This window comes from Poecilia mexicana, unplaced genomic scaffold (assembly GCF_051168715.1).
Source record: "Poecilia mexicana isolate PSO_F unplaced genomic scaffold, ASM5116871v1 scaffold_6, whole genome shotgun sequence".
NCBI lineage: Eukaryota > Metazoa > Chordata > Actinopteri > Cyprinodontiformes > Poeciliidae > Poecilia > Poecilia mexicana.
In genome coordinates, this window is record NW_028263375.1 from 22,593,049 (window position 1) to 22,618,921 (window position 25,873).

General features: G+C 38.7%; 3 protein-coding genes across 10 annotated transcripts; 1 reads left to right on the top strand and 2 right to left on the bottom strand.

Moving 5' to 3' along the window:
- Nucleotides 1-5,365: 5,365 nt before the first annotated feature.
- On the bottom strand, nt 5,366-6,050 carry LOC106905000 (C-C motif chemokine 3-like). The gene is made up of 3 exons (XM_014969591.2): nt 5,891-6,050; nt 5,688-5,814; nt 5,366-5,588 (listed from the first exon to the last, which is right to left on the bottom strand). Exons 1-3 carry the CDS (start codon nt 5,952-5,954, stop codon nt 5,480-5,482), a joined length of 300 nt encoding a protein of 99 aa, XP_014825077.2. The 5' UTR covers nt 5,955-6,050; the 3' UTR covers nt 5,366-5,479.
- Nucleotides 6,051-8,622: 2,572 nt separating this feature from the next.
- Nucleotides 8,623-9,680, bottom strand: LOC106904999 (C-C motif chemokine 14-like). 2 transcript variants are annotated; one of them, XM_014969588.2, is made up of 4 exons: nt 9,420-9,680; nt 9,147-9,302; nt 8,944-9,070; nt 8,623-8,846 (listed from the first exon to the last, which is right to left on the bottom strand). In XM_014969588.2, the coding sequence occupies exons 1-4, from the start codon at nt 9,511-9,513 to the stop codon at nt 8,738-8,740; spliced, it is 486 nt and encodes a 161-aa protein (XP_014825074.2). In that variant the 5' UTR covers nt 9,514-9,680; the 3' UTR covers nt 8,623-8,737. The 2 variants fall into 2 exon arrangements, with proteins under 2 accessions (XP_014825074.2, XP_087862553.1); XM_088006427.1 differs by having other exon boundaries at nt 9,147-9,671.
- A 54-nt stretch (nt 9,681-9,734) lies between these two features.
- On the top strand, nt 9,735-25,086 carry anln2 (anillin, actin binding protein 2). Of its 7 annotated transcripts, XM_088006421.1 has the most exons (26): nt 9,746-9,829; nt 9,978-10,203; nt 10,981-11,071; nt 11,168-11,335; nt 11,580-11,663; nt 12,002-12,186; nt 12,365-12,457; nt 12,749-12,838; nt 13,353-13,437; nt 15,893-16,843; nt 18,041-18,336; nt 18,416-18,507; nt 18,951-19,077; nt 19,309-19,444; nt 19,740-19,928; nt 20,034-20,160; nt 20,300-20,348; nt 20,782-20,835; nt 20,932-20,964; nt 21,054-21,075; nt 21,181-21,284; nt 21,605-21,658; nt 22,046-22,132; nt 22,896-23,003; nt 23,090-23,232; nt 23,923-25,086. In XM_088006421.1, the coding sequence occupies exons 3-26, from the start codon at nt 10,987-10,989 to the stop codon at nt 24,104-24,106; spliced, it is 3,546 nt and encodes a 1,181-aa protein (XP_087862547.1). In that variant the 5' UTR covers nt 9,746-9,829; nt 9,978-10,203; nt 10,981-10,986; the 3' UTR covers nt 24,107-25,086. The 7 variants fall into 7 exon arrangements, with proteins under 7 accessions (XP_014825060.2, XP_087862550.1, XP_087862549.1 ...); XM_014969574.2 differs by lacking the exon at nt 9,978-10,203 and having other exon boundaries at nt 9,735-9,829; XM_088006422.1 differs by lacking the exons at nt 9,746-9,829; nt 9,978-10,203 and adding an exon at nt 10,570-10,589.
- The last annotated feature ends 787 nt before the right edge of the window (nt 25,087-25,873 follow it).

Genomic DNA, 25,873 nt, shown 5'->3' on the forward strand with positions numbered 1-25,873 from the left:
ATATTATAATTAATTTTAATTGAAAGAAATTAGACTCAACGTGTTTCCTGTTACCTTTACTGGAATTGAACATGACAGATAAATTGTCACTGAATTTAAAGTATACTTGAATATTACATTTTTGTCTGATTTTGATGCATCCATTCAGTCTGTGCCTCAAGTGGAAGAGTCTTGGTGTCTAGTTTATTAATGATGAAAATGGAGCAGGAGTTGGAAGGATTAGAGTCAGTTCTGCAGCAGTGTTGTTTTGATGAAGAAGGAGCTGAGTGAAGAAATGAAGCTCTCAATTTAACGACTCTTAAAGCCCATCTCCTCCTCACTGAAAAGGCTCAATGGAGTTGGTCTGACCTCTGACCCCTGACCAAAAGGGTTCCTGGTCACCTGGATCCTGGAGAGATTTCTGTGAAATCCCACTGACCAGACCCAGAACTCGTTGGAGGGACGACATATCCATGTGAACACGGATCCTCAGAAAAGTGGAAAACACAGATAGATGGTGGAAAATATTCCTTTAAACGTAAAAATGATTAGCTGTAAAGAAGAAAATGGTGTCAACAGTATATAAGCATGTTTGTTTCTATTCATTTCAGTTCAGAAATACTTTATTAAGCAAAGAGGAAATTGCATTTTGTTGAAACTCAATGTATCTGAGGTTTTTGTGGACGCTGATGGCAGTAGACACAAAGAATCTCCTGTACCTGTCAGTATAGCAGCGGCTCTGAAGACACCTCTGACTGAAGATTATCTATCGTGTTGTTACAGTCTCCTGAAAGAGATGCTGAGTGTGGCCCAGCATGTTATTCATTTTATGAAGTATCCTTCCTCCTGAGGAGTCTCAAGACTAAACAGCAGCGGTCCCATTGTAGAACCCTGTGGAACCCCAGAAGCTACTCTGGTGTTTGTCAGTCACACATCATTTGAAAATTGAGTCCTCTAGAAGATTTTACTCAGATATGTCCTGATTATGTCCTGATGACGTGGTCAAATGAAAAACTAACATTCAACAGAATTAGCAGTAAAGCTGGATTATAAATAACACACAGCATATCATCTCTGCAACCAAATAATCAACATATGGTGAGAGTGGGTGCTGTCATGGTGTTTCTCTGTCTCATGTAACAAGTTGTAGTTTGCTTCGCTCCGGCTTTACGGCTCTGATAACATCTAAAAACCAAGATTGTGGGAAAGTACCGATGCTCTGAGTACAATCTTTGACCCCAGCTAATCTTCTATTTATATATCAGTCTTTCCATGTACCTTTCTGCTTATATAAACTAAAAATGAATCTAAGATGTGGAATATGGATTATGTTCATGAAATCAGATTACGTTTTATCAAAGTTACATTCACTAAAAATGTTTCTGATTTGTTGAAGTTAAATAAAACTTCAGGTTTTACCACCTGCTCACATCTTATCTCAACATTTACAATATTACTCAACAAAAGAAGTCAAATATAATTTTTTTCTTTGACCTAGATTCACCCACTTCTTGTTCTGAAAGTGGGCAGCCGGTGTGATTTTTGGTGAAGATAAGGCCTGCAGGCTGCATCAAAACTCAGCAGTTTCTTGCGATGCTATCGGAACAAACCACTGGCTTTTCTGATGTTGATCTCTTTAAGTGGGACAAGGTCAAATGTTAGGATACATTTTCTGCAGCAAGCGCAGTGCAAAGGAAACCTCACTGATTTTTATCTCAATGTGGAAACAGATGCGGTGTGTGTTCGTGCAGAATACCGCTGCAGATCTCTCGATAATCTCTGAGAAAACAGAACGTTTTCAGGTGTGCTGACACTCTAAAATCCCCAGAACCTCAACAAAGATCCTGCATCGTAAAACAAGAGATAAAAAGTTTATGGTAACATTGTTAGACCCTTAATACTTTACAGTTTATATACGCTTTCAAAATTACGTTACAAAATCATTAAAACACTTCAGAGTAAGTTCAAAATCAGATGTTTTTTTGCTTGTTTGTTTTTACTAAAAATGTCCAATGTGTTTTTAAGCTGCATGTAATTTTTTGTAAAGATTTGTTGTTGTTTTTTTACATATTTGTTGAAATTTTCACTACATCCTGATTGTATATCATGAGACAGATATTCTGTGAAAATCCTGTTGTTCTGTCTCCTCCCAGTGGTCTCACAGACATCTGCAGAAATGCAATGCTCCCAGTCAGAAACAACCAATCAGAGCCAAGAGGAGGGCCTTAGTGCTGTCAATCAATCTCAGACTTGCCATTAAGCAGACATCCCAGTTCAAATACTCTCTGGTTCTGTTGTGATCATCTGCTGGATGATTACATCTTATCTTTTGGTTTTGCTGTGTTTTGTGTTTTTAGTTAATCTTTTACCTCAGTGTTTCACTTTCCCGGTCTTTTGACCATTTTTTCCTCATTTGTTGATCCACTCCCCTGCGTACCATCCACAAATCAGACTCCCCTGTTTAAATACTCCTTGCTTTAGTTATTCCATGTCAGCTGCTCTGCTGTCCATGAAGCTGTTTAATGTGTTTTCTCTTCATTAAAATTGTCCTGTTTCACTAAATCTGAGTCCGTCTACAATTATTGCTTTGACTTATTTGGATTTTCTCCTTGACAATCTGCCTGATTCTTTGTCCTCTTAGTTTTCAGATGTTTCCTTGTCTTTTACTCAGCATGTGACAAACCTACTCACAACAACGTTCTAGATCTTGTTATAACTCATGTCCTGTCTGCAAACACTCAGTTTGAGACGTACGTTTGTCTAACCACAGTTGTATCTTTTTTACTATGTAAGAGTTTAATCTTTAGGAACTTTCTAAAAGGACTATTTGGAAGTGCAATGTTACCTCTGAAGTGGCTTCCACATGATATTCCTACAGATATTTTGACATTTTTATTGACTTTATTATGATTCTGTTACTTTGTGACATGAACAAGACTTTTAAGACATTCACCACAAATCCACAGTAAAGAAACAGCATGTCGAAGCATTTCATTAAAAATAAGAGATAAAATGGAGAAAAAGTATTGGAGGACATTTATGTAAAAGCAAATGTATAGCTAGTTAGTGTAGCACCCCACTGCTCCATCACCTGTTCTCAGGGCAGAACTTTAACTCACTTGCGGGGTGGCTACTTGGGTTCGTGATTTTCAGGTAGATACCACGCAGGTTTACCTCATATGAGTAGCATTTACTCCACTACTGTCGTCTTTCTGTTGCCTTCCCAGTAAAATAATCCAGACATCCACGCACAAAGTTGCTTTTCTTATTTATCTTCCAACACACAAACTAACCTGGCTTCTTCTACCCTGAACGGTGGTAGGAATTTAACACATATCAATCTCTATAACCCCTTATATACATTTACAAACATTAACAGTTCTTAAACTTTCACCAACTTTCAGCATATAACTTCACACACCTCCGCAGACACGGCCCACACTCTCACACATACAGTCCAATACCCGTTGACACTTCCGTTGCCGCCTGTTGATGTTTGAGTTCGCTGAAACGACCGCAGAAGTCCTCGTTACTTTTCCTCTTGTTGGAACCGGATGGACCAAACGAAACCGGCTCGCTCCGCCGACGTCCTCACAGTCACCGCTGCTTCGGTCTTGCTGCGTTACCCCAAACATGTGCTCCGCTGCAGTGTCCTCTAATTAGTAGCAGTCCTCATTAACGGGTCCACACTTCCCATTACTCAATTGTGAACTATCCTCCGCGTATAATCTTATTTGTAACTCACCAACTATGTTTAACACGAATTTTTTTGTTTCCCGTATTGTTCCAATCCCTCTTTCTTTTTTTCTCCCCTCTCTCCTTCTGCTCTCGTTCTCTTCTCTCCCAGAATCCTCTCTCTCTCTCCTTTCTTTCCCTCCGTACACTTCACTTCCCCTCGTAAATCTCAGTTACTCTCAGACATAGGAATTCATCCCTCTCCGTACTCTACAATAGGTAAATCACCGAAATATACATTTATGTAACTCCCTTACCCATTCTTAACCCCAGTTACCTATCAAAAGACATAAACCCCCACGTCTTGTGGTTCTCAAACCCCAGGGCTACATTAGGAAATTACAATACAGCTGTAATAGAAAGAGATTTGTATTTTTCCACACTGATTTAAAACAATAAAATAATCAAAGAACTCATTTCAGACAAAACTATTTCCACGTCTCCAGTGTGTAAATCCCCCCACCTCCCATCAGACGTGAAATCCAGAAATCCAGAATATAAGTTTCATTGTAACTTAACAGCAAAGTGGAGACATAAATCTATAAATTCTTCTCAACAAATGAGAAATGTTGCATAATTTCTGAAAACTTTCATCAGATTTTCAATAAAAGATTTAATTGACATTGTTAATTTGTTGTTTTCCATCGGTGCCATCAAATCCTCTTCTGAGAAGAAGTTCTGTTAAAACCTTAATGTTTGATAAACACAGACTTCTATGTTCCCAGTTTTAGTTTTAGATTTAATCAGTTAAATCATTTCCTCATTGATAAACAGATATCTGAACATTTCTAGTTCACTCAGACCACAAACACGTGGATCTGAACAAACTGTTTACTATAATTCCTGGTTATTCCACCAAAATATTGATTTCTGAACTCTTCCTGATTTAAACACTGATTTAAAACATTAGTGTTTTTTTTTTATTTATTTTTTTTTATTAATATGAGCTTGTGTTTTGGTTTGGTTTGGTTTGGTTTGGTTTTTATGCATTATTTGAGCTCTGAAATCACTGCATCTGTTTTGTTTCTTTGATCATTTTTCATTTTCTGTTACTAAATACAAAATTTTTGCTTGGAATTTCGAATACATGCTGTCAGTAATTCATAGTGTAAATGAAAAGTCTTCATTTTACTCAAACATACACCCTATGAGAAGAAAAATAAGAGAAACTGATCATTTTAAATGGCCTCTTAATTTTTTCCAGAGCTGTATATTTATGGGATCTGTTAGTTTTGTAAAGGACCTTATATTATAACTTAATGTATCATGGCTAGTTGTGATTTTAACACTCAAACTCAGGCTAAAACACACATTGTAACATGAGAAAATATATATTTTTCAGTCTAATGTTGTATAAATGTAGACAGATTTTTTTCTTTTTGGATTTTGTTGACTTTGCTGTCATAATTTTTTGGATCTTTACTTGATTTTCTTGATTTTCAGTTTCTGATCCCAGTTTTTCTTTTGTTTTCATTCTGTGTTAATTTCTCATTTCCCCTCAGCTCTTCCAGTCCTGCCCTCCATAAGTTTAATGGTTCCAGATAATCCAGATTTACCTCCCAACGCATGTTGTAGTTGTCAGAAACTCAAACACTGACTGTAAAGTTTAACATCAGCAAAAGACACAAAAGACAACGCCAGGTCAAAAATGTCTGAGCATTCACTTGTTGAAGTTTATTTAAATACAAAACAAATTAAAGCTTATTTATTCCAAAAACAACAGGCATTTCCATAATGCATTGCACATAAATACAGTTCAGGATCTTCATTTTTGCTGGCCGCTGCCTTCAGAGTTGATCAGTCGATTGTAAGCCTCCTCAACCCACCTAGTGGACGATCTGAAGCAGATCAGTCGTCCCTTCACAGTCTCTACTCTGCAAATTGAAAAATCAAAAAAGGAAATCAGTTTTTATCCTCTTTGCACCTGAAATCCAGTTTCTACGTCTTGTTGAAAAAATAAAAAGCAAACTCACATGAATCCTTGTTTTATGCAGGAGCTGTGGGTCTTTGTTATGTCCACAATCCTTTTTGCTGGTACTCTGTTGTTGCTGAATTGGTCACAACAGGTTACAGGACCTGTGTTGAACTGTACTCCCTGAGCTGTGAGGAAAGCAAAACGAGTCAGTATGAAAATATCAAATGTGTTCAAATTAAAGATCAAACAGAGATCACTCACGCATGGCGTCGCAGCAGCAGGCGATGAGCAGCAGCATTCCTACGGACAGGCAGAGAGTCTTCATGATGCTGTTGGTGGAAGATGATGAAGGCGATGATGTCCTGTTGCTTCTCGTTTTGCTATGATTGTGACTGAGCTCTGCTACGCTTATAAATCCTGTTCAATGGGGGAACCGAAATTTTTTTTTTTTTTTGAGGTGGCAATTTTTCCAATCTAAAATTGCCTGCAAAAAAATTCTTAATGGTTAAAAAAAGAATCCATTTCACAGGGGAGAAAAAGTTAAACCGCTGCTGCTCAGTTTCACAACGTCACCAAAGTCACTGACCACAGATGGGTTGCAGAGATAAAGATCTGGCATGACACTTTACTCAGCATTTGTCTTTGTATTTTTCCTGGAAGCTGTATCTGTAAAGATGAAGTATATCACACCTTCAGTATTTTGAAACCGACGTTTTTATACAGAGCAGAATCACGTCTAGATGCCACTTTATTTGAACCCATTGGTTGATTTTTAATGGCTTTCGGTCTTGTGCAAATTCAGCAACACTTTGTCCAAATCCAAGTTAACCGAGGTTGAATGCTCACTGTGGAGGCTGTGGCAGAGTCAAAGTATCAGGGGTGCTGTGGTGGCGCCGGGGCAACGCACAATCCACGTATTGAGCCCTTAGTCATCATAGTGGTGGTCACAGGTTCAATTCCCAGGCTTGTGACATTTGCTGTGTGTCTTTACCCTCTACTTTCAAATAAAGTCCACAAGAGCCAACCAAAACCTTTAAAAAAATATATGATATTTCACTGACCCTTGACCTTTTATTACTTTCTTGGGTATCTTATATCTCCATCGTGGAGCACAGGATCATAGTGACATGAGCTGAAAGGAATGTATTAAAGTTCTTGAACGTAAATGGAAAACTGTTTGAGGTTGAAGGTTATTATTTTACATTATTTTGTGTCAAACACAAAATAATTGACGTCAATCTAGGCACATTTCTAAGGTTTTGGGATTCAAAAGGGGTTTGACCAAAAAGATCACTTAGGTCAAAAAATATATATATATCCTGATGATGGTAGCGATGTTTTGAGGATTGACAAGATAAAAGGCTAACTTTTTGGAAGATGCAAGTCTTGTTACATCTGGCATAAAACGAAAACGAACATCAAGAACCGTGAATGCTGCCATCTACCAGAAAGTCCTGATGGAGAATATTCTGACATCAGTTTGTGACCTCAAGCTGAAACACTAAGATTAGGCAGAAGAACAACAATCCAAAGAGCAGCAGTAACTTCATTTTTGTTGGAAAGAAAAAAATAAATGTATGTTTGGAGAGGCCTAGTCAAAGTCCAGCCTTAAATCTAGTCCAAAAGTAATATCATTTCATTTCAATGTGGCTGAAATGAAACAATTCTGCAACAAAAAGTGGGTCAAAGTTTATTCACAGTAAAAGACTCAATATCAGTCATCACCAGCATTTGATGCTATTATTATTGCCATGAATAAAATAAAATAAAAGTAAAGTAAAGTAAAGTAAAGTAAAGTAAAGTAAAGTAAAGTAAAATAAAATAAAATAAAATAAAATAAAATAGAATATACTTTATTGATCCTCAAGGGGAAATTGTTTATCGGTCAACAAGCTACTCCATCCAAATTGTTAAATATTAATAGTACAAACATAACCACAAGCAATAAAATGTATTATATAAATATATACATTTTTATGTATAAGAACTTATATATATGAATAAAAGAAATATGTAAGTAAATAAGTAAAATAACAAGCCTGCACATGCAACTATAAATAATCTATAAATGAGTGCCGAGAACATCAGATTTAAGTTTCTCAGATTTACTCAGATTACAAGGGTGGCAGTACTAATTAGGAAACCAATTTCATTTTAATATAAGTTTGATATAGGTTTGTTTAGATAGCTTGTTTAAATCAAATAAATTTTATATCTACCCAGTCTATCTGTCTGAAATCACTAAAAGGGAATTATTTTAAATGCTTAAAGTAATCTATCTCCTATTTATTTTGGAGTAGGTGTACTAGCCCTTTAAAAAGGAAAACTTAAGTCAGGGCATTAGTCATTGTCTGGTTTATGACTGTAAAGATTTCCATATTATGGTGGGTCTGCATGTAATTCTAAGAAAGCTATGGCCAGACACAATGTTATTTTTAAAATTGGAAAGTCAGAATTCACAGTTTCAATGGCTGCTGGATTATTAATACAAACTGAAAAGTTCTGTGTGGAAACGTACCATGATTCAGTTCCTCTGTCTATGCAAATCTGTTTGCAAACAGAGAGATGAGGGAAACTTTGATCTCATCTCTGCTGCGAGATGAGATCAGAGATAAGACTGTCGCCGCAACATATTTAGATTGCAGCTTTCACACTTATGTCAGTGCAGCGAAGTCGCAGCTCGTCGTTCAAAGGGACTTTCAGCCCTGCAGCCATGCTACAGTTAAACCAATCAATACGATAGATAGATAGATAGATAGATAGATAGATAGATAGATAGATAGATAGATAGATAGATAGATAGATAGATAGATAGATAGATAGATAGATAGATAGATAGATAGATAGATAGATAGATAGATAGATAGATAGATAGATAGATAGATAGATAGATAGATAGATAGATAGATAGATAGATAGATAGATAGACAGATAGATAGATAGATAGATAAAGTTTAACAAAAGACACAAAAGACAACGCCAGGTCAAAAATGTCTGAGCATTCACTTGTTGAAGTTTAATTTAAATACAAAACAAATTAAAGCTTATTCATTCCAAAAACAACAGGCATTTCCATAATGCATTGCACATAAATACAGTTCAGGATCTTCATTGTTGTAGATTGATGCCTTCAGAGTTGATCATTCGATTGTAAGCCTCCTCAACCCACCTAGTGGACGATCTGAAGCAGATTAATTGTCCCTTTACAGTCTCTACTCTGCAAATTATAAAAACAAAAGGAAATCAGTTTTTATCCTCTTTCCACCTGAAGTCCAGTTTCTTAATTTTGTTGAAAAAATAAAAAGCAAACTCACATGAATCCTTGATTCATGCAGAAGCTGTGGGTCTTTGTTATGTCCACAATCTTTTTTGCTGGTACTCTGATGTTGCTGAATTGGTCACAACAGGTTACAGGACCTGTGTTGAACTGTACTCCCTGAGCTGTGAGGAAAGCAAAACGAGTCAGTATGAAAATATCAGATGTGTTCAAATTAAAGATCAAACAGAGATCACTCACGCCTGGCGTTGCAGCAGCAGGTGATGAGCAGCAGCATTCCTACGGACAGGCAGAGAGTCTTCATGATGCTGTTGGTGGAAGATGATGAAGGCAATGATGTCCTGTTGCTTCTCGTTTTGCTATGATTGTGACTGAGCTCTGCTACGCTTATAAATCCTGTTCATAGAATTGTTAATGGTTAAAAAACATCCATTCCACAGAGGAGAAAAAGTTAAACTGGTGCTGCTCAGTTTCACAACATCACTAAAGTCACTGACCACTGAAGTTACTGACCACTGGGTTGCAGAGATAAAGATCTTCCAGAAGGACTTTGCTCAGCATTTGTCTTTGTGTTTTCATGGAAATTGAATCTGTAAAGCTGAAGCATATCACACCTTCAGTGGTTTGAAACGTATGTTTTTATACAGAGTAGAATCATGTCTAGATTAGGTTAGATGGAAAATAGGTGGAAATATGAGAGAAAAATAGTAATTAAATGAAGAGTATCTGTGTTTTCATCCGAGTCTTTATCCAAAATCGACAGCGAAGTTATTTAATACTTATTTTGGATCTAGTATACATAAGGTGTGCCCACGCCCATTCCTCGAGAGCTGCATCCAGCAGTTTTTAGATGCATCTCTTTCCCAGCACACCTGAATCAAATGAGCTTCTCATCAGGCCTCTGCAGAGCTCAGCGACTGCTGGTGAGGCAATATAGATTATTTTAGTACAGTGCAATAGCTTGGACCTCTGATTCCAATTTCATTGCAGTAGTGATGTTCCTTTTTCGTGTACATAACAGTAAAACATTTATTTGAATTGCTTATTTAACTGTTATGTAATGAAATACAGGTCTCCGATCTTGTTTGATGACAAAACGTCGAGCTGCGCGGATTGTCAGTATATTACGGTAGGAGGAAGAGTCCATTTGTACGCTCCGCTGACGTCAGAGGACCCGCTGAAATTCAAAGTTGGAGAAGGACGCTGCAACACCTGACGACAAGGAGGCTGTTTTCTCAACTTAATGCAAACTAGATTTGACCTGAATAGAATATAAGCTTTTTAGGCATATTCTCAGGTAACACACTAACAACTAAGCTGGCTCTTATGTTGAGAAATTCAAGCTTTTTTTCGCTTATAATGTCAACTCGAAGCTAAGCTAACGTTATGATGGCCGACAGTAAATAAGATGGCTCGGTTTAAACACACATCTTTTAATGTTGAAAGTCCAACTCTTGATATTATATTTTGTCAACCTAAAGTTAGTTAAAACAGTTGCCACTTAGTTTTGTTTAGGTTTCTTGTGTTGGCTTGAAAACTGCGAGTCACCTAGCGGAGCAGCTAGCAGCAGAACTAGCTACCTGTTTTTACCTGCGTTTCATTTGAAATTTACCTGCAGCGAGTCTGAGCGCTTTGAACTGGGCCTTGTCACGTCTCCTTCCACAAAGGTCTTCTGTGTTTACTGTATGTAGTTATGTTTCATTAAAATATATTTTAAGTCTAATTTGAACAATTGAGGGTTTGTTTTTATTGAACATCAACAGATATGTTGTATGTAAACGGCTGAGTACCACATGGTCTCAGTTATTCAAGCTAAGCTAACCTCTGATAACCTCAAAAAGCTGTCAGTGTGGTGAGATTGATGCAATTGCTTTTTTGAGCTGTGTTCATGTGTCAACATCTGATTGTATGTTATGATTTTGCATTCTTGAGCAACTGGAAAAGTACTGAATGAAACTTTTTGAGCAAAGTTGTTTAATATGTGTTTAAGAGTTGTATTTGTTATAGTTGACTCTGCTTTCATATTTGGAGAGAAGAAAACCTTCGACATGGTTGTTTTTGTGTCTGTTTTTAGTTCATCATGGAAGCTGGGCAGGAAAATGGCAGCAATGTCACTCTAAAGAGGCCTCTGTCAGACACTGAAGACAACAATGTCCCTGCAGCAGGTGTGCTTTTGACACCATTTACTACAACGTTAAGAACCGAGTCTTTATATTTGTACTGTGCCAATCTTTAGCAAGCATTTGTTTTTGCTGTTTCAGATGTAAAAGACGGACTGAAGCGGCGGCGTCTGGAAGCGGCTGGACAGGAGAACCGGAGTCCTGAGCCGTCCTCATCTGGACGCCTAGCAGAGTTCCAGGCAAAACCGGACACACCAGTGATCCCGTCGGTCCGTTCACGAGTCCAGCTGCTCGCCCAGAGAAAAGACGGTAACTTCATCTAAAACTGCTGACGTTGCCACACTTATGTTGCTTGCGTAAACTCCAACCTCAGATTGAATCACAAATAAAAATCACATCTGCCTTCAATTATTACTGACGATTTCCTGTTGGAATCAAGTCTGACTGTAATTATAGAAAGATATGTTGATGATATTTGTCAAGATGTTGCTGAATTGTTGTGGTAATGCTGGCATCACACTGCACTTCGTAATGGTAAATGTTTTGTTTTTAGGTTTTTTTGCACAGCGTTCTTTCTCTCATCCGGGAAATGAAGGCCCATCGGTTTCCAGCAAGGGTGTCGGTGAGCATCTTCTCGGTAAGGATGCAAATGAGATCACACCTTTACACTCGTCTGTAGAGGAAGTATTATCTCTGTGCTCTGGGGGAAATGATTTCTTATAATTTTTATAAGAAAAGAAAGCAGAACTAATTGCATCACTGCTTTCTTAGAAAATGGGGTTGTTTTATCGCCAGGTCAATAAGAATGTCAAATAAATGAATAAAAGTGAATTATAAATGCTCTGAATATTATTTTGGAAATGGTGTAAACCAAAGAAAGTGTTTTTTGAAGCAGTTTTGTAGGCTAAGTAACTATTTATTTGAAACATTGGTCAAGAGTCAGCATCTTAGCTGCTTTTATTATTATTTTTCCAGGTGAGGAAGAATTTCATCAACGGCTGGAGCGTTTTAAGGCACCAGCCTCTCAGGCCGACACCACCCAAACACCGAGCCCTGCCAGCTCCTGCCTATGGCCCCGCTCCGGCTTCGTGTCTGGCATTCAGCAGAAACTGCAGTGCACAACGACACCCAGCTCCAAACAGGCTTCCATCATACGCCAGGTCAGTTGTACTGCTGCTGCAGATACTGGGTCCGTCTGTACGTCTTTGATGTTTGAGTTTGCCTGTTTTTCATCATAAAAGGACTGGCAGTCTGAATAATGAAGTTATAAAGGCTTGTTGGCAGAATCTGAATGTTTTTCTAGCTTTTATTTTTTATTATTATTTTCCTTTTAATCAGGAACGGGAGCTGGAGTTAAACCAGCTGCCTTTCCAGCCAATCAGTAAGAACGCTTGGCTGAAAAGATGCAGCTCAGATTCCTCAATAACTCAGGTGGGTTTGCGGCTTCAGTCCCATTTATCAGGAGTAATTTTATGTAAATTATAGTTTATGGGTTTGATTGAACCTGTTTGGAAGCTTTACTCCTTTAATTGATCCATTTTAACAAACTTCCAGTTGAGTTTTTCACCAAAAGCCTTTTCTGATTCTATTAAATGACCATTAACACACTTTATAGCACTTTCCTCTATCTTTTTTACTGTTTATTTTTAGAAATTTGCTTGCTGCGTTTGTGGTTGACTCTTAACATTTGCTTTCTGTATTACTTCATTAAACCATTAAAAGGGAGGGCCTCCTGCTGGCTGCTCTTCCCCCTCCTCATGGGTTCCTGTGTCTAAAAGGACTTTTTGTTGGCCTCCCATTCAGCCGTGGGATGTGAGTCGGTGATTTAAATGTAACTTCACTGACTGGCCACCTTTTGCACTTTTAACACGTGGGTAAAATGTGGAGTGGTACACATCAAGTTGGATTTAAAAAGGTCACCTCTTGAGTGATGTGGTGGTGAAGGGGTTTAAGCACAACCCACATATGGTGGCTTTAGTCGCAGGTTCGCTTCTCGGCCTGGTGACCTTTGCCGCATGTCTTCCCCCTTCTCTCATTACCCACTTTCTTGTCAATCCACTATCAAATAAAGGCCAATAAAACTTTTTTAAACAAAAGATCACCTCTTCAGATTCTCCTCAGGATTTTACATTCTTTCAGCTTTGACACAAACCTTTGGGACAGTCGTGTGGTTTGGGGGACATCATTTCTTTCTTGCACAAATGCATATTCAAACAGTTTTGACTTAAATTTTTGACATATTTGTTTACCTGAATATCACAACAACCCTTCCTCTTGTATCCTTATGTCAATACTCTTTATTTATTTATTTATTTTTCTTCAACAGGTTCCTGGAGACGTTGAGATGAAAGATGGAAGTTTTACTGAAATGTTGACATCTGTGGCTACGACACCTTCTGAAAATATGGCGGGTAAGAACATTGACTGAACTTGTTAGTCTTGAAGAAATCCTAGAATTGAATTCAAGGATCTGAATGAGAATAAATAAACTTTAGTTTGAGTCTCAGGTTAAATAAAACATGATAAATTTCTCTGCTCTAAGACTACAATAGAAAAAGTGGGCATTGTGACAGTATTGCTGTGCCCGTACAGAAGGCGACTAACTCCATTTTCATTTGTAGTTTCTTCATCACGATGTCCCCACTGCTCTCCCTTTATTTCTGGTCATGTTGCTCACTAAAGACAACAATTTGTGGACAGAAAGAGTGAGAGTGTTTGAGTTGCCAAATATGTTTTTAAGGGAATGGCATCTGAAAATTTCTACCCTTCCAGTAAAAAAAAAAAAAATTAAAAATCTTAAATCTGTTATTAAAGGTTAATGTGAACTGTAACAATGTATGAAACATTGTTTTTGAAAGACCAGGTTTTGCCCCCTTATTTTAATAGATTTTACAAAATTATGCTGATTTGACATTTCTTTGCATTTGTTTTGTCAAATTCACAAATTTGACTTTTCACGACTCCAAATATAGTAGATTCCCTTCCTCTGAGAGGAAACAAGTTTTCCAGTTTCCTTTCAGAGAAAATTCAAAAGATCAGAGGATCAATCTGCACATCCACTCCAAAGCCAGTACCAATGCTGTGCCCAAACAAAACAAATGCAGGAAAAATGACCCAGTTTCAGCTACTTCATTATAAAACCCTTGAAGAAATTATAAGTCAATTGAGCTCCAGTTCCTGCTGTCTGGATGTCCTACCCACACATTTCTTTAAGAAAGTCCTGCTTGTTGTTGCTAATGATCTGATCCAAATGGTGAACTCATCACTCTCTTCAGGTGTTTTCCCCCAGGCTTTGAAAACAGCTGTTATCAAACCACTGATAAAAAAGAACAATCTGGACAAATCACTGCTGCAGAATTACAGGCTGATCTCCAAACTCCATTTCATCAGCAAACTTATTGAAAAAGCAGTTTTTAAACAATTCAATAACTTTCTAACAATAATGAATCGCTTTGACTCCTTCCAGTCTGGTTTTCGTGCTCACCACAGCATGGAGACGGCCTAGTCAAAGTGTTCAATGATATCCATATAAATACAGACTGTGGGAGAACCACAGTGCTGGTTCTGTTGGACCTCGGTGCAGCTTTCGACACTGTTGACCACGACATTTTACTGAATCGACTGGAGAGTTGGGTCGGACTCTCCGGTCCTGTGCTCCACTGGTTTGAATCTTGCATTAAAAACAGGGATTTCTTTGTTTCAGTCGGAAACTTCTCATCAGAGAGGTCAAAGGTTATATGTGGGGTACCCCAAGGTTCAATCCTAGGACCACTTCTTTTCAATATTTATATGCTCCCACTGGCTCAGGTTATAGCAGGAAATAAGATGAGTTACCATAACTATGCGGATGATACACAGCTCTACATCACAATGTCACCAGGTGACTCTGAACCCATCCAATCACTGAATAGGTGCTTAGAACAGAAAAATGTGTGGATGTTCCAAAACTTTCTCCAGCTGAACAGAAACAAAACTGAAGTTATTATCTTTGGACCTAAGAGGAGCGAACTAGAATCAATGCTCACCTTCAGTTATTACAGCTGAAAACCAGCGATCAGGCCTGAAACCTGGGAGTAGTGATGTATTCTGACCTGAACCTTCAGAGCCACATTAAGACAGTCACAAAGTCGGCCTTCTATCACCTGAAGAACATCTCCAGGATTAGAGGACTAATGTCTCAGCACGAGCTAGAGAAACTCATCCATGCGTTTATCTTTAGCCGCATTGATTACTGCAACAGCGTCTTCACAGGTCTGACTAATAAATCAATCAAACAGCTGCAGCTGATCCAGAACGCTGCTGCTCGCGTTCTAACTAAAACCAGGAAGTTAGAGCACATAACACCAGTTTTAAAGTCCCTACACTGGCTCCCTGTAGCTCAGAGAATAGACTTTAAAATACTGTTGTTAGTTTTTAAATCACTGAACGGTTTAGCACCACAATACATTAAAGATCTGTTATTGCTGTACCAACCGTCTAGACCCCTCAGATCTTCTGGTTCTGCTCTGCATCCCCAGAACCAAACGAGGAGAAGCAGCATTCAGCTTCTATGCACCACAGATTTGGAACAAACTTCCATAAAACTGTAAAACAGCTGAAACACTGGGTGCCTTTAAATCTCAACTTAAAACCCACCTGTTTAGAGTTGCTTACGGCCAAATTAGGGTTAGAGTGCGGGTTTTGATGTCTTCGATGTTTTTATCTATTTATTAATGTCACATACTGTTTTTATTTCTTATGTAAAGCACCTTGAAATGCCTTGCCGCTGAAATGTGCTATACAAATAAAAATTGATTGATTGTTTGCTAGAATAAAGGAAAAAAGTCTGAAGTGACATAATTAGACTCGGAGCTTCTCCCTCAACAGGTGAAGGAGCGGTCGCTGATGCTCCTGCTGCATTTAAAGAGCTCAAACTCAGCAGCGAGGAGGAGAAAGAGAGCGTTCCTCATGGTGAGGAAGCAGGAAATGAGAACGAGCTCAAGCCTGCAACTGTAAATGCAGAAGAGCAGCCAAGGTCCCAACACCCAGAGAGCCAGACTGTGTTAAAGTTTTCTTTCAGTGATGAGCACAGCCTGTCTGACCTGCACACAGCTGATAAGCACAGCTTCTTGCAATCAACTCTCCTAGATGAGTCAAACACGAAGGAAACGAGCGAAGTTTCCAGAGTAACTGAGGTGGAAAGGTCTGAGGTATTTCCTTTTGACGAAGACGAGACGATGGAAGGTTCTACATGTGGTGAAGAGATTGAACCTTCGACCGATGAGGAACTAAGGGAGTGGAGATATCCTCAAGGAAACGTGTCGGCTGATGAGGAGGAGAGAGTGTTTAGTGAGGAAAATGAAGAAGAAATGGAGGCAGCAAGAGAGGGAAAGGAGAAAGAAAGTAGCTTGAGAAATAAAAGTGAACCTGCTGATGATAGAAGTGCTCCAGATCTAGATGTATCAGAAAAGTCAGCTGGCTTTAGTGAACAACAGGAAGATGAGAAGCTTAGAGCAGAAGAGAAGAGGAGTGATGGAGAAAACAGAGTAGATGACTCCTTGATAAGGAAATCGGCTTTAAAAGTCAAAACATTGAGAGAGAAACCATCAGAAACCAACTTTGAAAACGAAACTCAACCTGGTGGGAGGGATGAATGTCAGGGTTCATCTGAGATCCAGATGTCAGACTCCCATCAGGGGGAGAGGGCGGTTTTAGGTGGGCTGAAAGCAGAAAGCTCAAAAAAAGTCACCTTTATCCTGGAGCCGGAGCTGATCAATGGCTCCGCTTTGTCTGAGGGCGACGCCTCAGAGGAGTCCAGGGCAGACACCAGTCTGTCAGGTGAGGCATGTCTGACAAGCTGCCTCTTAGAGAGGAGCGTCCCTGGGCTGAAGCACTTTGTGGGTGATCATTTTCCACTGGTGAACTGGGAACACTGGGTTCACACCAAGAGGTGATTTTAGAAAACAGAAAAAGCTGTCATTGAATGTGAGCTGTAGTCTTATTCCATGTAGATGTAGAAGATGTAAACATTCACAGAGCAGTGACTCATTTTTAATTGGAGGATTTCTTAATCACTTAAATGACCCAAGTCATTCAAAATGAGGCTTTTGCAAAAGAGTCCTAGTTGTACCATGTGCACAGATCAGACAGGAAAATAAATCTGAAGATCTTTAACTTATGATCTCTTTAAAAGGTTTAAGTCATGGGTGTCAAACTCAAGGCCCGTGGGCCAAATCTGGCCCGCCGTAGCTTATTATGTGGCCTCCTAGACTCTAAATTACATCAGTAAGTCCTTCTAGTTTTTCCACAAATCTGCAAAATTCACACAAAAGCAACAAATTTCCAAATTTTTTCCTGATTTTACTGCAAATGTTCTCAAAACTGATTGAATCTGTAACTGATACTGCGAGTGATAGTCAGATATGACATCATACATTAGTGCAAATATTGTAAAAAGAAAAATCCTTACAAACATTTCCTAATATTTACCACAAAATATGTAATTTTGATTTAAAAACAAACACTTAAACAGTCACAAAACCCTGGAGGAACAGCTATTTATTGATATTGTAACAGTTTAATTGGTTTTATCAATAGATTCTGGTACAACCGACCCTTTAAGAACATTCAGATTTTTGATACGGCCCAAAACAAAAGAGTTTGACCCCACTGGTTTAAGTCTATCAAATAAGTGATAAGTCAAGACTTATGCACAATGTTGTATCTGCATTAAGATGTCATCCTACTAATTAAGTATTTCTGAACTTAGTGAGTGTTTTACGAATGAATAACTTCAGCCAAACACTTTGAGTAAATTACCTTAAAGCATTTGATAAAATACTGAACTTGGATAAAATGACAGCTTTTGTCTTGATTTGTTTGTTGTGATGTTTTTGAATGGTTTCCTTTGCACATGTATGAGAGAACGTTTCCTGCATTTTGAAGCTGATTGCACAGATGGATTTATAAACACAATTTTATGTGGATTGTTTGGTTTTGAAAAACCTGAAGCTAATTTGCAATGTTTCCCATCAGATTCAGGGTCAGGCTCTCATGATGACACAAACTCGACAGAAACCATTGAGAAGATGTTTGAAGAGGTGCTGGAATATGCTGGGAGCGCAGAAGAGGAGGGACGAGTTGAGGAAGACGGAGAGGATCATGACAGTGGCATCGGTTCTTGTTCTGTTGGAAAGACTGGCGAGAAGATTGAACGACAGGAAGAGCCCAGGGGAGAGGAACGTGATGAAAACGAAGAGCTTCTTACTTTTCCTCAAAGCGGCATCCTCTCTCCTCTCAGCAAGTCGTTTGAAGCTGTGGTTACCCCACTGGTAAGACTGGTTTACACCTTTGCTTTGTTTAAATTTCCTCAAACAGTTTTCATAACTTCTCTGTGATATTTTCCATCAGCGACTGGCTGCGGCCCAAGAGTCTCATCCTCCACCTTTGCCCCTGTCTCCAGAGGAAAGCAGCACTCCTCCTCAATCTGCTCCTCTGTACAGGTTGAAATGGATTTTACTCATTTTTTTTTTTTCAACTAAGTACAATTTAAGAACCATATAAATCAGTATAAGAAAGTTAAAGCTGTAATTTCTTTGAATAAAGATGTTTTCATCTACACATTCACACAGATGTGTGTAAATGAGGTGAAAATTGAATAAAGAAGCTGCTAGGAAAAAGTTGCAAATATGAAAAGATGGCGCTAATTTACATTTCTCCTAACATGGGATTTGTTAGTTTTAGAAATAAGCAAAGCAAAATGTTTTCCCATCGGAAAACACGTTTCAACAAAATGTCACTATTATAGGTTCTTTATGAGACGGCAACAGTTTTTAAACCATGTTATCTTGTTTCCGAGTCTCATAGTAGTTTGATGCTAGTTTGCCGTGCAGGTGGCGGATTTGAGTAAACGGCGTTCACTGACCTGATGGTTGTTGTTTGACAGCATCGATGCTTACCGCACACAAAGGCAACGTAAGCTGCCAGCCATCCAGAGCGTGACTCCTGTGGTTCAACGGCGAACGCCAGAGACGCCGAAGCCCAAAGAGTCTAACACCAAGGAGAAGATAACTGTGAGAAGCATGTTTTTGTTTTTTTTTCCCTTTACACTCCGATATTTGTTTAAAAAAATGGTGTTCTAAAATTAGTTTCAATTTGTCCTTTCTTTGTCAAAGATTTAAGTTTCTTAAAATATTATGAGCGTCACATTTGGGCACTTCAGCAAAGTTATTTTTAAATGTTCTTAAATTTGTTTTGAATCTGTTAAATGTTTACTTCCAATAAAACTGCGTGTGGTTGCTCAGGCTCTGAATGAAGAAGCTGGGAAACTGCAGCTGGTGATCAACCAGACGCTGCAGGCGCTGAGCTGCTGCACCGACGTGGAGCACGGACGAGGCTCTCTGGAGGAGGCCGAAGCTGAGAAACTTCTGCTGGTGTCCTGTAAGAAAACCACAGCGTTTTAAACGCCACACTGGATGTTTAATGATTCATGTTGATAGTGAATATTTCTCTACTCGGAATAACTAGCAAGGTGGTGAATCTTTACTTTTGTTTTTTTCAATAACATTTAAATCCACAGCTTTAATTTAATAGTCAATTTTGTGCAGCACATTTCCCAGATATCATCACTTTGCTTTACAGGATTAGGTCAAGCTGCAGCAGATAAGCTGGGGGTAAATTGTGAGGTTGTTTTATTTTTTTTTTAAGTCTATTCTCTCCACTTTTTGCTCTTTAGGTGAGAAACGGTCTGCTCTGCTGGCGGAGGTGTCCAGACTGCGGGAGGAGAGGAGCCTGCAAACTGACGAGGCTCCAAAGGAGGACACAGACTACGTTTCCCAGCATGCCTGCAGAGGAACCGTCAACATCACCAGCATCCAGCTGCCTCTGAAGGTCGAGTTTGTCTGCTCATCCAACAGCCGTCCAGGTAGAACCACAGAGTAGCAATGCTGTAATTTTCTCAAAGATTTAAGGCACAAATGTTGCTTCAAATGATGCCTAACGGACTGACTGGTTTGTTGAACTGGTCTAGGTCGACCGAGCCACTACTTCTTCGTCCTGATCCGCTACGGACCGTGCAACGTCATCGCCACGCCGCTGGCCACGGCTGCTGACGCTCAAAATGGAGACACCATCTCCTTCCCGACTGCAGTCACACTGTGAGCTGCACACTGCGCTCTCCTTCTTTTTACAAGTTTTTAAAAACTAAGCTAAATTATTTCCTGATTTTTAACTGCTGAGTTATAGTTTCCAAATAGAAACATTGCTCTACAAATAACTATTTATTTAAAATTTCAGAAAGGATATACGGTCGTCTTTTGAGATTGACGTTGAAGTCTACAGCCTGGTGAGACATTCGTTTTGATTTGTAGAGTTTATAGCCATGGATGTGAGCAAAATTTAATGTAGTAAATTATTTTGTTGGACTTACAGGAGTATATTAAAAATTTTGAAATGTGTGGCAGCCATATTGAAATTTCTCTGGAATTTTCAGTTTTCCATCTCAGAAGCCCTACTTCTGAGATTATTGTATTATTCTTTTAATTTAGACTACAGAGCAAAATGCCAAACCTTCTTTAGTGCAATCCTTTTTTCTTTTTTTTTTTTTGTAGTTGGACATCCCAAAGTTTTACAATTTTTATTTATTTTTTTTAAAAACAATCTCGGTTTGAGTTGTTTTCTTCTTCTTATTTGCAATGAAATGCATCTTTGTTCTGGTTTTGTTTGAACCCAGTTATTATGTTTCTCCAGTTAGTTTTTTTTTTTTTTCTACAATCTAGTGTACCAGCTCAGGATCCAGCAGTACCTCAGACCGGACCAGCACAAAGTCCCGTGTAAGTGAGCGATTATTTTCCTCAGAAATTCAAACCATGCTAATGAAAGCAGTCTAACTTTTTCTCTTTTCTTTTTTTTTATGTCGATATAATCAGGTCACACCGAGGAAGTTTCTGAACACCCTCACAGTAAGAGTTGATCTGTAATCATGCTCTGCGGTTTTAATGACCTTTTTCTGTTTTGTGCTTCACTCTAATGTCGTCTTGTCGTTTGGCAGAAATCCAGCAACATTTTCACATGTAAGTTGAGTTTGTTTTCAGATTTAACTCTTTGTATTTGCTAAACTCGGTGACGGTTGCATCATGCGGGTTCACGACTCTTTGTTTTTGTTGCTCCACCTTAAGCTCCTGCTGCTCTCAACACTCGCCGCTCCAGTAACTTTTCCCTGGTGGGTTCCCACAAGATCACCTTGGCTTCACTGGGATGCAGGAAATTTCCTCTCGATAAGGTAATTTATGATTGGTGCTATTTTAGTGTGAAGGTAAAACGAGTCTCTCTCTAGTCCTAAACGGTCACATAATTTACTGAGCAAAATAAAATTAAACAAACTAAGCCGTGATTTTCCTGCTTTAGCTGAAGAACAAAGTGAACCGCAGCTTTTCTCTCGGGGTTCTGCACATTCCTGCACGGTTCAGTTTTATCTCCCAGTGCACCGTTATCACCGTTTTAGTCACTTTGGTCCGTTTTGTTTTAAAGTCCACACCTGGGTGGTCTCACTGACCTGATGTCTGTCCCCCTCCCTCTGTCTGTCCTGCTTCGTCCACTCAGATGAAACTTGATGGCAAAATCAGGAAGCTGCTGGGAGATGAATTTCAGGAAAAGGTTTCACTTTCTTTTTGTTTTTTTCCTCAACATCCATCACTCTTCACATGTCTTCCTTTTTCTCTTCCTCTATGCAAAAACTAACCAATTTCAGTGATGATTAGCACAAGTTAGTTTTTTTTCTTTTGTTGCATGTTTTTGAAAGTGTTATAATTTGCTTCCTTGTTTTTTTTCTTTTCTGTGTGAATTCATCCATTTCAATCCCTTCGATCAAATCAGCATGATGATATTTATGCCCAGTTTTCTTCAACACACACAATCAAAATTAGTTAAAATGTCCTAACCAGATCTAGATTTAGCTCATATTTATTAGATGAATATGACTGAGTGAAGTTTTTTCTCCATATTCTGTTAGTTTGAATGTGACTCCTCCTCTTGTGACTGCAGGTGCCATTTCTTTCACCACTGGAGGGCCACATCTACCTGAAACTGGACAGTGAGGGCCACTCCGATGTGCAGCACCAAGGCTTCCTGGTCAGCAACGTTACCATTTTATTACTTATCCCCCTTTTTTTTTCTACAGCAGAGTTATGCTTTCAGTAAATATTGAAAGGTTTCAGAGTAGAAATTTTAAACTGGAGTGTTGAACTCTGAGAACCTTCAGGTTTTTCTGGCTAATCAGCTGAAGGCGAGTTCTGGCCGGAATGGCAAATTGCACAACAGATATTACATTATTGATTACATTTACTTTCATTGCCTTAAATGTGTTTGCAGTTGTACTGAAGTCATTTGTTCTGTATTCCTTGTATCATATGCAGATCTGTTGCAATCAAAACATCTTAATACAACCATTTAATCTTGAAATTTCTGCTTTAATCTGGGGAACAACTTAATTTCCTCTCTGGGAGTTTCTGCAAAAGTCCTTAAATTTATAACGGTCTTAGATTTTTCCATCATTTATAATTTCTGCAGGCCCAAGTTGGCATATTGAAGTAAATTGCGCAATGGTTGGAAGAGACTTTATTTTTTCCTGGAATGGCTCCCAGGAGGTCTCTTTGGACTTAAAAACCTGTCAGCATTACTTGGATTTGTAAAGACAATAAATCTCCACTTTTCCTTTGTCTATGTGGGAAATGACCTCCCAGTCGTTGGCATGGACCGTTTCTCTAAACACAAACTTTTGTGAATGTCCAACAGATTATTTTGAGACCAACAGGTGATGCTAAAATGTCTCCACAAAAGATGCTGGTTATCGAAGTGGAAAAATCCTGGGATTGCTTCTGTCTTTTCTCCCCAGACGATGTTTGAGTTGATCAGTGGATTTGGGGTGTGGAATCGGCGATATTTTGTTCTGGAGGAATGCAACTTGTCCTACTGGAGCAACCCAAATGACAGGGAGACCAAGGTAGTGACCGACCAACAGGTGTTTCAAAAAGGAGGGGGGAAAAAAGCCATCAGGTGACGATTTGATTCTCTGGTTGAACTCTTCAGGAAGCAGAAGGCAGCATCTCTCTGTCCAGATCTCCTAGTCAGTGCGTCAGGCCCGTTAAGAGAGATTCATGTGCTCGACCTTTCACCTTTGAGCTGGTGAACGCCTCTCAGCAGGAAGACCAAAACCAGGAAGCGCTGTCCAAGTAAGTTCATATAAAACTGTCAACATGATCCATCCCACCTGGTAAAACATGAAATGATGGAACGGGCGTGGCCTCTATTCACCCACATTGCACAGAGAATGAATGAACTGTTTCCATAGGTTGGTCTATTAATAGAAAATATTTTCATGTCGTGATGAATCTTCCTCACTCTTCAGTCTCTTATCTCTGCGTCTCCACCACTCCTGATCAGCTTCAGTCTTTTGGCCTAAAATCAGTTGTCAAAAGGCCTTGAGATGAATAACAATTAACCAAATATCTGCAACATGCAGAGAATAACTGAAGGGCTCTTGAAATGCAACGCATTACACCAAGCTGTGCTTAGTCATTTCAACCCTGCAGACAATCATTTGAGATGATGATTGAAGTTTGAGTTCATTTTTCTGGCATAATTATTCTTGGTTTGTGTATAATAATAATAATAAATGTCATGTAACTTTTCTTTAAGTTTTATTTTTTAGTAAAAGTACAACAGCTTCCCACAAAAGATTAAATTTATAAAGTTAATGGAAGTTAACTATTTAGTAAAATTATTTTTTACTAATGTAATCCTGGAATACTTTGCTTTTTTTTTATTAAACTGTTATGACAGTCTGACTTGTCGAGCCTTAAACTCTTCGTAATGTGTGAGCTGCTGATGAATGAGCTGTGTGTTTGTGCTGAACCTCTCAGGTGTTGGTTCTCGGCCGACACCAAGCAGGAGAGGTTGGACTGGATGGAGAAGCTCAACCAAGCCCTGCTGGACTTTCACACATGGAACCGTCCCCCGGCTGAGAACCAGGCGTCCAATATGTCCAACACGTCCCACTTGTCCAACACGTCCCACAGCGGGACTCTGACGGAGAGCATCCTGTAGTCCCGGAATCAGCTTTTAGGTTTTGGTATGAGCCGATATGTGGGATTAGATTAGAGCTGTGGGAGACATGATGAAACATCTCTTGTTTTATTGATGGGAGACGTGGCTAATTCATTTTTCAGTTTTAATCCTAATCTATAATTGTTGGGTTTCACTTTTATTTGCAAACACAAATATTTTTAGTTTCATGTTAGATTCTTTTTTTTAACTGGTTTTATTTTTTTTTCAGGATTTCGTTTGGTGAGCAGCTGCTCTGTTAATAATTGGTCACTTTAAGTTGTCGCCTTTGCTATCACCAATATTTACTTATGTACATGTACGGATTCAGACTCTATTTTTATTGCTCAAGCTTGAAGTATAAATAGTGATCAATACACTAATACTAAATAAATGTATGGCTAACGCAGGACGGGAGTGTCGGTGAGAACAGAAACGCTACAAATGAGAGAACGTGAAACCGATCAAAAGTCGTTTTCTCTGCTAAATGTTTGGGTTTGGGTTTGGCTGCATTCAGAAGGCTGAGGGACAAAAAGCCTATTGTTGTTTCTGGGATTTAATTATGTGGAAGAGAAATATACAAAACAATTTCATTCACCTTGATGTGAAGGAGAGTTTATTTGCTTAGACTTTACATATCACTAATTTACAAAATTGTACCCTTAATATCTCAAATGGTAGCAATTTTAGTTTTTCTTTCAAAGTGAGATTTTTTTCTTTAAATATATATACGGACCCTTTGATAATCAACATTGCTGGCGTCTTGTCTGACTTCATTCCCAGCACATTAAGTGTACATCATTATTGCAAATACAAATAGTTACTGATGTAAACATGTATGTAAGGTGAGGATAAATGATTTGATCCGTTTAGTTTTCTTTCCCCTCTGTCATGTTGTTGTTTTTCTTGCTTTCTTGTTGGTTTTCTTGTGTTTTCAGTCTGTGCATCTATTAGAAAGTATAAATAAAGTCTAAGGATTGAAACCTGAGGCTCGGATGATTAAATCTGGCATGAAAAAAACAAATATCGCTCAGTTTGAACTGCAAAAATATTCTTTCTTGAATGGTAAAGTTTCACATTAAAACCACAAACCTCCAGATATTTTATCACAAAGTTTGTGATGAAATAATTAGGATGTAGAGGGAAAACAATGCAGGGTTTGAAAACCTTTTACAAATTTAAAAACTGAACATGCTGTAAATTCACTTTACATTTAACTCCACTTTCATTATGGTGTGTCGCTGTGGTTACGTCTACCGGCTTTCCACATAGGAGCGACTTGGCACTGAATCTCCATTGGATTTAGGCCTGGACTTTGATTAGGACAGTATAAAAATGAGTAAACCATTCTGACTGCTCTCCCCGGCGAACCTCCTCCCCAGTTTCATGGAAGCCTCTAACAGGCTTTCCTCCTGAAATCTCCTGCGCTCATCACCGCCTCCCTTCCTGCAGCTTCGCTGTCTTTAACCCCACAGCATGATGCTGCTGCTGCTGCTGCCAGGTTTCACTGTGGGATAGTTGTGCATGTGAAGGCCAGAAATTTTAGTTTTGGTCACAAAAGATTATGGCTCCTCATTTCACATTTGCAAGTCTCCCTAATGTGGACTTCTTGTGACTTTTCTTAAAATTCATCCGTCGGCGCCAGATTTATCAAACCTGTGACTAATATTCGTCTTGTCGATGGTTTTCCACCTGAGCTATAGATTTTTGCATCAAACCTATTGATTTCTATGCTTCTAATTAAACAAAATACAAAGAAGCTGAGTATTT

What these genes read in the sequence shown, in the direction of transcription:
- LOC106905000 (XM_014969591.2), bottom strand. Translation starts at nt 5,954, where the DNA reads ATGAAGACTCTCTGCCTGTCCGTAGGAATGCTGCTGCTCATCGCCTGC. An exon ending in CTGCTGCTGCGACGCCATGC is followed by an intron (nt 5,815 to 5,890) that starts GTGAGTGATCTC and finishes CTTTCCTCACAG; the next exon opens with CTCAGGGAGTACAGTTCAAC. An exon ending in TGCATAAAACAAGGATTCAT is followed by an intron (nt 5,589 to 5,687) that starts GTGAGTTTGCTT and finishes TTCAATTTGCAG; the next exon opens with AGTAGAGACTGTGAAGGGAC.
- LOC106904999 (XM_014969588.2), bottom strand. Translation starts at nt 9,513, where the DNA reads ATGCTTCAGCTTTACAGATTCAATTTCCATGAAAACACAAAGACAAAT. An exon ending in CTGCTGCTGCAACGCCAGGC is followed by an intron (nt 9,071 to 9,146) that starts GTGAGTGATCTC and finishes CTTTCCTCACAG; the next exon opens with CTCAGGGAGTACAGTTCAAC. An exon ending in TGCATGAATCAAGGATTCAT is followed by an intron (nt 8,847 to 8,943) that starts GTGAGTTTGCTT and finishes TATAATTTGCAG; the next exon opens with AGTAGAGACTGTAAAGGGAC.
- anln2 (XM_014969574.2), top strand. Translation starts at nt 9,788, where the DNA reads ATGAGCTTCTCATCAGGCCTCTGCAGAGCTCAGCGACTGCTG. An exon ending in GGCAGACACCAGTCTGTCAG is followed by an intron (nt 16,844 to 18,040) that starts GTGAGGCATGTC and finishes GTTTCCCATCAG; the next exon opens with ATTCAGGGTCAGGCTCTCAT. An exon ending in AACCAGGAAGCGCTGTCCAA is followed by an intron (nt 23,233 to 23,922) that starts GTAAGTTCATAT and finishes TGAACCTCTCAG; the next exon opens with GTGTTGGTTCTCGGCCGACA.